Here is a 12,016-nt window from a genome sequence, read left to right as displayed (position 1 = left end):
TGTTGTTTTGAAGTTGATGGAACCATTTATGGACCAGAGAAGGACTGTAATTATGGACAATTTCTTCACCTCTCTGTCTTTGGCTAACAGGCTTCTTCAACAAAAAACAACTCTGCTTGGCACCATCAACAAAAAATGTCGGGACTGCCAAGAAAACCTTGTCCGCCAGTTGTACTCAACACAGGTGTTTACATCTAGAAGTGCCTTGCTGACGGTGTAGGCAAAAAAAAAAAAAAAATTTAACTGTCTCCTGAGCACCATGCATCAGAAAGTGGAAATTGTGGACACCCGAAAACAAAAACCGAATACTGTTGTTGATTCCAACCATTTCAAATGCGGTGTTGATATCTTGGACCAGAAATTCCACAAATACTATGGCCCATGACTGTGTTTTACAACATGCTGGACATGGCTGTCACAAATGCACACGTTTTACACACAGCATGTACAGGATCAAAAGAAAGTCGGCAATTGTTCATGCTGGAGCTCGCCGAGGAACTTCAAAACAGACATTGGCAGGAAAAGACACACAGCAGCGTTGTGAGATGAGAGTTTCTCAGAAGAAAAAGACACAGTGCCAGGTGTGCATACTCTGCAATAATAATAGAAGCACTGAACATTGTGTACACTGCCAAAAATACACCTGTGGCAAATGTAGGAAAGACGCACCTTGGGAATGTGGAAACGGCAAGTTATGACAACTGTATGCTACATTTGTGTGCTTTGTATAATAACAAGCCTTTTCTTTGGGAGAAATAAAATTTAGTTTTCTTCCTGATGTTATACCTTCTGTCTGTTGTTATTCCAAGATTAAATATTTTTGTGTTGGGGGGGTACAAATCCCAGTTCTATGACATTGTGACCTTAGTACAGTACATTGCCATTGTAATTGGTGTTTAGCCTATAACTAAATTACCATTCATGAAGGATTTTCATCAAAAATACTTCTGCCCTTCTTAAAATGACAGGCAATTATTACAATAAGTGTTTTTATGACAAATAGAAAATGTATCTTGGATCAAATGATAAAAATAGGGTAAAACTGTTTGTTGGCTAAATAAAATATAAAATGTAAAATGTTACTCTTAGTACATGAAATAAGATATGACCTAAATGAAAGTGACTGCAAAAAGAATAATGTTGCAGGGGCAGTGGTGGCAGACTCCAGCTGAAATAATACTTTTGCACTCAGGCTCAATCAGACACGACAGAGGAATGTGGCCTATTGTTTCTTTGGAATGTGCCCAGACAGGTTCACTTGAGCTGCATGTTAATTCCTGTCCAAATGTTAGGATATAGAGAGGAATTAACATGTTTTGCAAAGAGGAGGGGGCAGGCAAAAGAAACAAAACTCTCTGGGCCTGCCAGTGTTCTAGAATTCAAACATTTTCGTGCAGGTGGTGTTGGGGGATAATTTTGGGTTTCAGCTTTTTTTTGTTTTTCACCACTTTCATCCTTGAATATGTGAAACCGTGAGTCACTTTTGTGCTGATTAAAGTTACTAACTGGGACTCCTGTCTTGTTGCGAGAAAGAAACAAGAATGGTCCTCTGTTCTGTTCACACAGCTCCAAACGCTGCGCGGCTCTCTGCCGAGTCAAGTTAGAAAGATAGAGTCCAGTTGGAATTAATAACTTCAAAGCGAAACACAGTTTTGTTTATTTTTATTTATGTCCAGAGATCAAGGATACAGTGACTAATTTCATATTTATTTACTTTCAGATTCAATGAAATACATAGAAAACCTGTAAAGCAGGGTTCTAGCTCGCGCAAACTTGCGTTACGGCCCGTTACGCTATAATTTTGGACCGTTACAATTTTCAATACAGCGTCTGTAATCAACCATTTCTGCAGCACAACTCCAGTTTGAAGCGTGAATCGAAGCAATGCTTCGGTTCAATGGTTTGTGGCTCTTTGTTTTGCTACTCTTCAGAAGCAGTAAGTCCGCTTCTTAACCTCTCTGAAAGCCATTAAAATATCATGAGTCATTTTTGTGTGGATTAAAGTCACTAACTGGGACTCTTGTCTTGTTGCAGTCGAAAAACGAGCTTCAAAAGCTGTGCGGCTCTCTGACTCTCTGAGACAGAGTCCGCTCGGAATTAATAACTTCAAAACGAATCGCCGCTTTAAATAAAATAACACCTCTTACAAACGTTGCAATACAGACAATAAACTACAATCAACTAAAACGTTTTTTCCTCCCAAAATGAGACATCCGGCATGCTTTATAAACCTGACCTGCAGCACATCTGCAAGAGTTCACCTCAGAGGTATGGAAAGACATTCATGCCAATAATAATGTCTGAAAGGAAATGCTTTTGACAAAAACTAACAGATTTTATTTCTGTTTATGTCCAGAGATCAAGGATCCACCATGTAGAGTTTATTATGTCCAGAGTTTAAGGATCCAGTAACCAATTTCATATTTATTTACTTTAAGACTTAATAAAATGTTGTTCAATTTCAATTTCATCACCTTATAAAGCACCAAATTACAACAAAAGCCGTCTCAAGGTGCCTCACACAGAACAGTTCAACATAAAAAATTAAAATAAATAAATAAAAATAAAAAAATAAAAATACCTAATTAAAAACAGAAGTAAAAGAATAAACCATAACAAAATAAAAACTACTCATAAGAAAGAGAATAAAAATAGGTTTTAAGTCTTGACTTAAAAATGTCCACGGACTCCGACTGCCTCACTGAGGGCCATGTACTGGCTAACCCAGAATGAGATTGCCCACTCAACAAACTTCCCCAGCCTTCTGGGCATGATGAAGGGACTTGGGCTGTCGTACCTGCCTTTTCCCCTTTGGGTACCCCTAGAATGGCCAATTTTTAGCTTAAATTTTCAAAAGCTTCCCCCTTCTGCACCATCCCCCCCCCCCGGTCGCTTTGCTCCCTCGACATTACCACTACGCTAAAATTTTATCCTGGCTAGAACCCTGTGTAAAGCCTACTTTTAGTACAAAATTCACAAGAGGTATCGATAAGGGAATTGATAAGGAATCGGATCAATAAGCAGAATCGATAATGGCATCGATATCGATAAAATCTTATCAATACCCATCCCTAATCCTTGCAGGCCGGTGTCCTGCATCTTTTAGATGTGTCCCTGGTCCAACACACCTGAATCAAATGGCTGAATTACCTCCTCATTATGCAGTCAAGTTCTCCAGAGTGCTGCTAATGACCTCATTAACTGACTTAGTGACACAGCTAAAACTTGCAGGACATCAGCCTTCAAGCACTGGAGATGAAGACCCCTGTGGTAGGCCAACTATAAGCATAAATGACCAAGTGATTGACAGAATACATACTGTGGTCATGGATGACCATCATTTCACCATCCAAGACCTTGCGGATGATGCCTGAATAAGTACAGGCTCGGTACATTGGATATTGACTAAGGATTTGGGCATTCGGAGAGAGTCAGTGAAATTTGTGTCGAAGCTGCTCACAGTGGAGCAGAAACAACTGCATCTGGAAGCCACACAGGACATATTGGAGTGCACAGTGACCCCAACTTCCTGAACACAATCATCATTAGTGATGAAAAAGGGATTTATGAGTACAACCTGGACACCAAATTTTAGTGATCACAATAGACATGTCCAACATCACAGAGGGCAAAGAAAGCATGCCAGATGTGCAGCAATGTCAAACTCACGTTGGCAGTTTGACTCTCGTGAGTGGTGCATCATATGTATGCATCAGAAGGCCAAAATATTAATAAAGAGTATTTTCAAGAGGTCCTACATCGTCTTGTGATGCTGCATGTCACAAACAACTGGATCTGTGGGCAGAGAAAAGTTGGCAGTTCCATCATGACAATGCCTCCTCCCATTCTACTCAGCTGCTTCAAGGTTTCCTGGCCAAACACAACACTCCTGTGTTTCATCAGGCTCCCTACAATATTGACATGGGTCCCTCTGATTTTTGGCTGTTCCCTGAGATCAAAACAACACTAAAAAGGACTCGAATTGCATCACGAGAAGACATCATGTGGTCCAGCTGGACACCATTCCAAAAGAGGCCTTCCAGAAATGCTCCCAACAATGGCAGAACCTCTGGGAGAAGTGTGTGTAGCCTCAAGGAGATTACTTCAAAGGGGATTAGGATTTCAGATCCCCATGTGAGTAATTGTATTTTTCACAGACAAAAGTTGGATACCTTTTGAATGGACCTGATAGTACCCCTGTACTTTACTCAATGTGCTGGCTTCCAGTTTGTTTTAGAATCAGTTTTTATATATTAATGTTTGTTTTAAAGTCATTAATGGCCTTGCTCTGTCTTATCTGTATGAAATGTTAACTCTGCAGTTACAACAGGACATTGCAGTCATCTGGTCAACTATTTATTTTGAATTTGGTCAAAATACAAGCTTTGTAGTGACTGTGGTACAAAATACCCCTGATTTACACACTATTTATGACCTAGCACTTTTAAAACTAAAGATCAAAACTTTCAAAATGTTATCTTTTTTTTTTAAAGGTATCATGTTAATTTAAAAGACATGTTGCATGCTTTTTAACGTCCAGTTAGCAACACAACATCAAAGTACTCATGACGGCAAGTCTCCCTGTGCACATACGTTCATAAGTAGTGGTTTCTGATGTTTTTTATTTCTCTCCCGAAGTGAGGTAAGAGGTGCATTTCTGGAAAACTTCTCACTCGGCAATTCTCTGCATTTCTCTGCATATGATGTAGTTAATAGCAAAACAGAAACACCCCAGACAGAGCAAAACAAATGCGGTTATGTCCAATAACAAAGCTTCGGAGCTTTTCTTTGAAAGCAGTGGCTCAGATTTACAGAGGAGAAGACACACTTCACCCCAAAACTCTTAACTTTTTCAGGGTCTGTCGGATTTTGTAACTTAAAGTGTCGTGATGCTGCTGTTTGTGTCACAGTTGCTGGTTTACTGCTGCTGTGATCATGGACACCCCTGGATACGCAGATGTATGTCTCGTATTGTAAAAACTCAGGTAAGACAATGGACTCTCTAATTTGTGACAATCCTGACAGAATTTGAGTTGAAGGCAGAGCTGCGATCGGACATTATGCGCGGGCGCACATAATCAGAACCTGAGAGCAAGTGAACCTGGACATTATTCTCTGGCTGAGTGGAACTTGAAAATGATCTCTGGCTGTGGATCTGAGTGAGGACGAGTGGACCGTTCCATGGCTGGCGATCGCAATTGCAATCACGCTTCTTTTTGTTGTGGACTAATTTTGAAATCTTTACATTGGGTGAGTGGAATGTTAATTTCTTTTCATCTTTTGCTTTGTGTTCTCTTCAGTGGAGCTATTTACTTTGAGAGAGTCTGTGGATGTGTGTGTGTACGCGCAGCAGCTGTTTTAACCCCCAATTTAGATGGACTTCTGGCTGCATTTGAACAATATATAATCAGTATTAAGCTTGTAGACTCTCAAATGTCATAACCTGCATAACCCTGTTTTAACCCGCATGTCAGTTGTTTATTGCCACTTAATGAACATGGAATGTCTCCGTGATAACACACACACACACACACACACACACACACACACACACACACACACACACACATACATATAAATTAAATTTTTCACAGTTATATACAACACGTATTAGCATTTTAACAGGCTGCTTTTATTACTAATTGCCGCAGGTCCACAAAACCTTCTCATAGCTGCTGCTTTTTCCATAACTGTATCAAAATGAACAGTTATCACTTAAAAACGAGTTGTCATAACACAACATCACATTTGTATAAACTTTGGAATTAATCTGTGCCTCAGTTTGTAATGTTACATTCCATTGAGGTGCATGCTGGGACACTTCTAGTAACGACATCACCTGTTGGAAACACCTGAGTACTCAGTACTTTGTTTTCGGACGTCTCTGGAGCTGTTTGCTGCGAATGTCGTATACTTTGATAGTGGTCACGGAAGTGCAAAAAGAAATCCCAGTGGATCATTGGATGGTCACTAACAGCCTAAATCTAAATTGTTATGATTTCAGTGTAACATGTCCTTTAAGGGTATTGACATGTCATTCTATTCAGTCATTTTTCGAAAGTCGACCCCCCCCAAGAAAGAAAAAAGTTGTCATGTGGCTGTCATGCCTGTAAAAAGATGGTTATAACATTTTCCAGCTGAGCAGTGGTCGAGATAACGTGAGGGTTGATTGTGCTCTGTGCTGCGATAACAGGCAGCGTTGGGCAGCAAAAAGAGCAACACTTGACCCTTGACCTAAACATATTGGGAAAGAGGCACAGTGTATTTTTAGTGCTTCACCAGTTTAAACAAGCAGAAAATGGCTCAACAGTTAACCTCAAACATAAAGCCCTCCTGTGTTCTTACGTTTTTAATATCTTTGCTAAGTGTGTGCAGCTGAGCCCTCTTAAAACTTTTTTTTTTTTTTTGCTCTTCCTTGATTCTGTGTACACTGAAGAGGAATTCACCTCCTATATGGGGTTAATTAGATATCAACTAAGTGCCAATTTTGAAACTCTGCAATCTGACCTACTCAAGCAGTAATGAGCATTGAAGAGTCACATGCAAATTGGCCTTATTCAATTAACACTGATGCATTGTAGGGTGGAAATTAGCAGCTAATCATATAAGTCACAATGGCTGTAATTGTGTGATTCATCTTGATGGAAAGCAGCACAAGTGATGCTTCCAATAACAGAATGCAGTCATGTACCCTGTAAAATGCAGCAGGTGAGTGAGGAGACAGACAGACAGACATTTTGTAAGTCACCAAGTTAAAGGGCTATATAATGAGGACAAACCTATTAAAATCAGGTGAACTTTGAATCGCCAGATCAGTTTTAAAAGCAACTTGTTCCTGCCTGTGTAATATTCCACAGATATGTTTGCCACATGCTTAATGGTTACTGGATGCTGGACTGATGATGGATTAGGAGCAGGTGTGGTCATCAGTGAGAGAGACTGACTGTTTCTGAACAGAAAAGTACAAAATCAGTGAAATAGGACCCTTAATGATTGTTTCACAGATGTTACATTGCAAACTCAAACAGCATGGCCACAAGTCCTCACAACTCCTCAGGAAGAATTTTGTGTGAATGCATCTAAAGCAGACACTTCTTCCTTCTCCCTCAACATGTGTGGTTTCAAAATTAGATGTAACTTGAAATGAGTTTGTATGTCAGTTTCTTTCATCTCCAAATTGAAGGTGAGGTGGACAACAAGACCACCACTGCTTGTGGGTCACCGAGTGTCTTAAAAACATATCACTGACATGATGTCTCATTTAAAAATATATTTTCAGATCTTCAAAAGATATATATCACGTAAGTCTGAAAGACGTTATTTCAAGCATAAATTATGCCTATAGCAGAAACGTTTCTACGTGAATGCATATAAGTGTTGGCCTTTTGAGAATGTTTATTTTGAAATTGCAAAAGGATTTAATAACTGTAAAAGTTGGATAAAACAATTGTTTGTGCCCATTAAGTGCTTTTTATCTGTATTGTACCCTACAAAATGTTTAAGGCACCCAAGAAATGTAATTAAAAAAGCATCTTGATCTTGTTCATCATTACTGCATTACTGTAATCAAATGTGAAATTTCAGAAACTAATCAGTTGTAGAGTTACACATTTCATTTAAAAAAGAGACGAAAAGGAGCCAAGAACATAAGACAAAGATAGTTACAAATGATCACTCATTAATAAAAGTGAGTATTATTATGCCATTTAATCAGGTCATGTTATGTATTTAAATTATATTATGAAAATCAAATGTGGCTGGAACCCCCCGTTCCCCATTGCCTATGAAGAAGTCTGTTTTCCTGAGTAGTCAAGAACATTCTTGGTACAAATACCCAAACACGATTTTCTTTAAATGAGTTGTTAAAAAAAACATTACTGAAACTGACATTAGTAAACCCAAAATATTGATTCAAAGTCATGATCTCTCCACATCCCTCCAATGATCAAAGTAGCAGCACCTGTAAACATCATGCACACTGGGATGCTATAATCCTCAAACTCCTTGTGGGACTTACTTGGACTGACTGAGTGATGACAGGAAGGATGTGTTTACAGTTTTTATTGATTGCTTTGACACAGTAGTCGACTCAAAATCCACATTTCTCAAAACAGTTAACGCAGAGGCCTAAACAGTGGCACCAGTGGTCAAAATGACACATTTTGCTTGCAAAAGGCTCTAACTCTGCTAAAACATTTAAACTATGGACCAAAAGCAAATTTTGCCCTCAAACAACACAACTTGCACACAAGTGCATAAGCGCTTCCAATCAGTCATTAGACAAGGGGCATCAAAATACAAAATGCAGCACTCAATGTGAATCAGTGCTGCATTACTGGTCATTGTACCTAATGACTGAACTACAGTAATGACTGAGCAGCTTACATGTCAGTGCCATTTGTAGTCAAATTTGCCTTCTTGCAAAAAAATTGATCCAGATATGCTGTGATGAAAATTTTATTGATTGCAGTATTCATTCTTGTTTTTCTTATTTAGACCGTGGCTAACAAATGAAATATCCCAACAGAAACCACATATAGAATATGAAAGGAAAAATAAAATCCGTCACTGTGTAAGACATTAGGAAAATAAAAATAATAATTCTGTACAATAAAGAAAAAAAAATCTCTACTAGTCTATTCTCTCTTGATGAATAGGCCACATGGCCTCATCTACATCACACTCAATATTTTCCCTTGCGATGCACCTAGGGAAGAATCTTCTAGCATGCCTTATCCATCCTTGGCATGCCTCTGCATCTATGTCTTGGGCAGCAGCGGTCATTGCATCGAGCAAGGGCATCTGCTCATAGGGGCGGTGGTCGTATACCTTCCATCTCCATGCACTGAAGAATTCCTATATAGGATTTAAAAATGGAGAGTATGGAGGAAGGAATTGCATCATCATCCTCGGGTGCCCCACAAACCACTCATTCACCACACGAGAGTGGTGGAATGCCACATTGTCCCAGATGATTACAAACAGTGGCATGCCAGGCCTCAACAGCCCTCTTTCCTGAGGCGGGATGAGCCTGTCATGCAGGGTGTCCAAGAATGCAATGAGGCGCTCACTATTGTAGGGGCCAACAGCTGAAATATGGCTGAGGACGCCATCATTAGAAATAGCAGCACACATAGTAATGTTGGCGCCCCTCTGCCCTGGAACTGTAATAGTGGCCCTATGCCCAATGAGGTTCCTCCCGCAGCGCCTCACTTTACAGAGGTTGAAGCCGGCTTCATCGACATAGATGAAAATATGATGTGCCCCCTCAGCTTCAAGCTCCATGATATGCTGAAGAAAAGAAAAAGCAAAATTACAATTACATACAGTAAAGGTAACTTCAGTTGACAGTAACTGCATGATATGCCAAGGCACGACAGTATAGTACTGTAATGTGTCCTTACCTCCACATATTGGCATCTGGCCTCCTTCACAGCATCAGAGTTCCTCTGGAAGGGAACTCTGTAGAGCTGTTTCATAGCCATGTTGTTCCTACTGAGGACACGGGCAATTGTTGTCTCACTCACAGTATTTACATTTCGAAATACCCCCTGATCTGCAATCACTGCTGCCCTGATTTCACGCAGCCTAATGGCATTATTTGCCAGAACCATGTTCACAATGGCTGCCTCCTGCTCAGCATTCAAAAGTCTGCGTCTACCACCACCGACTGGTAGCCTTTCGATTCTATAAAGAATACATGACATGTGGAATAAAATTACATGACATACTGTATATCACTACAGATATATCTGTATATACTGTATGAGCAACATTACCTGTTCTCCAGTCAAAAAACTCTGGATGCAACCGTGTTTCTATTGAGAACAGGTTGGACTCTTTGTCCAGCCTCTCTATGTGAAAGACCATGATTTACCACGATCAATCACAGTTGCCCGAATTTCATCTGTGACTTGAGTCCTTCCAGCTACACCCCCACCTCGCACACGGACTCCTCTTCCTCGGACTCCTCTTCCCCCGAGCCCTCTACCTCTCACTCTCATGTGCCTTAGACCATCCATGCTTGCAAGTTACAACACGCAACGTGGCACCTTTTGAACCTGCAGACTGATTGCAAATTGAAAAGTTGTGTGAAGCAGTGTCAAACAGGTGCTCCAGTGATTTCATGCCGGTCAAGAGGTTTCTAAGAGATGGGAATATATGGTTTCTGTTTGGTTACCACAGCTAAAGCAATGGAGTTTGGACTGCTTGAATGACATCTGCGTTAACTGATTTGCAAAAGGGTGGGGGAATTGTGTCAAACCAATGACAATGGGTTAACTCATTTGCAAGAGGTGTTTTTTGCTCTGCTGAGAGAGTGATGATGAGGACTGAGAGGTTACCAGTTTCTTCAAACAGGTTAAAGCAAGCAATAAAAACTGTAAGTGTCTTAAAATCTGGCTGGTTCCCAATGGGAAACTTTGTGCTGGGAAGCTGAAATAGCAAAGCTTTTTGTAGGACGAAGAATGATATGATGCATTTGTTTGCTGCAGAACACTGCATCTCTGGTTTGTTTTTTGTCACCATATTATTCATTGTTATGCTTATTACAAAAAAGATTATGTATAATACATCAAATTGAAACTGCTCACTTAAATTTTCATCCTTTCTTATTGTTCCTAAATTTAAAATAAGTCTTGACATCTGAAAAGTTCCAGCTCTGATCCCTTCTGACCCTCAATGCACAAACAATTCATCCTGTCCACCATGCGGCTCTTTGGACATGTCAGATTGATTAATCTTACTGATTTCCCACTGCACAGCTTCTAAACATTGTCTGGATTTGTTCACAGGGACAGGAAGGTGTGCTGCTGGCAGTCACGCAGACTGCAGTGAGTGATGGAATGTGCTGCACTTCATATCTGATTGTGGTCCCTATACTGAGGGAAGGACTCAGACAACATATAGCACAGGCTGCCGAAAAGCTCTGAGAGCCACATCAGGACACGGTGTCAGGCAAAGTGCGGAAGTGAGCTCAAGAAACATACAGCGGGTAAAATAAGTATCAAACATGTCACCATTTTTCTCAGTAAATACATTTCTAAAAGGTGTTATATTACATTTTCAGCTTGATGACAGTAACAACCCAAATAATCCATACTTGCAAAGAAACCAAAACAAATAAGTACAGAAATGAAGTTATTTGAAATAAAATGGAATGACACAGGGAAAAAGCATTGAACATGCTTTCTGAAATTTATTTAATTCTTCGTACAAATGCCATTGTTGGTAATGAAGCTTCAAAATGCCTCCAGTATGGAGAAACTACTCACATGCATTGCTCAGGTGTGATTTTGGCTTTCTTCCACACAAACAGTCTTCAAATCTTGATGGTTCTGTGGACCTCTTCTATGAACTCTGATCTTTAGTTCTTTCGGTAGATCTTCTGTTGGATTCAAGTCAGGTGATTGGCTGGACCATTCTAACAGCTTTATTCTCATTCTCTGAAACCTTCTGAGTGCTTCCTTGGCTGTGTGTTTGGGATGATTGTCTTGCTGAAATGTCCACCCTAATTTCATTTTCATCATCCTGGTTGATTTTTTTGAGGAGTCGCAAGGCATCGACAGCAATAGCTTGCCAGACGAAAAGAGTCTGGGACAACACCATGTTCATGACCAACACCAAGACGAGGGTGTATCAAACATGCGTGCTAAGCACTCTCCTCTACGAGAGTGAAGCTTGGACACTCTACTCCAGCCAAGAATGCAGGCTGAACGCCTTCCACTGCGCAGCCTCAGAAGACTGATTAGCAACACCTGACAGGACCATGTCACCAACTCTGATGTCCTGGCCAAGGCAGGGATGCCCAGCATGTTTGCCATGCTGATCCAGAGACACCTGCGCTGTCTTGGACATTTCAGGCAAATGGAGGACGGCTGCATCCCAAAAGATTTACAGTACAGTGAGCTGGCCACAGGCTCCAGAGCAACAGGACGACATGCGCTTCGCTTCAAAGACATTTGCAAACACGACCTGAGAGCAGGTGCCTTCAACCCTGTGGACCTGGAGTCAGCAG

At 40.5% G+C, this 12,016-nt stretch overlaps 2 protein-coding genes across 2 annotated transcripts in view; both read right to left on the bottom strand.

The window, feature by feature from the left end:
- The window catches only part of gcgra (glucagon receptor a), a 114,706-nt gene that overhangs the window by 83,032 nt on the left and 19,658 nt on the right, over positions 1–12,016 (bottom strand). The gene's annotated exons all lie outside the window — the stretch shown is intronic.
- On the bottom strand, positions 8,558–9,862 carry LOC117527664. Its single transcript, XM_034190104.1, has 2 exons — positions 9,405–9,862; positions 8,558–9,291 (listed from the first exon to the last, which is right to left on the bottom strand). The coding sequence occupies exons 1-2, from the start codon at positions 9,705–9,707 to the stop codon at positions 8,857–8,859; spliced, it is 738 nt and encodes a 245-aa protein (XP_034045995.1). The 5' UTR covers positions 9,708–9,862; the 3' UTR covers positions 8,558–8,856.

This window comes from Thalassophryne amazonica, chromosome 16 (assembly GCF_902500255.1).
Source record: "Thalassophryne amazonica chromosome 16, fThaAma1.1, whole genome shotgun sequence".
NCBI lineage: Eukaryota > Metazoa > Chordata > Actinopteri > Batrachoidiformes > Batrachoididae > Thalassophryne > Thalassophryne amazonica.
Note: the sequence above shows the minus strand (reverse complement) of the source record. Positions and strands in the feature narration are given on the sequence as shown.

Excerpts from the sequence above, each read along its gene's own strand:
- LOC117527664 (XM_034190104.1), bottom strand. The coding sequence starts at position 9,707 with ATGTCATGTATTCTTTATAGAATCGAAAGGCTACCAGTCGGTGGTGGT. Across the intron at positions 9,292-9,404 it reads CCAGATGCCAATATGTGGAG|CATATCATGGAGCTTGAAGC; the intron begins GTAAGGACACAT and ends TCTTTTCTTCAG.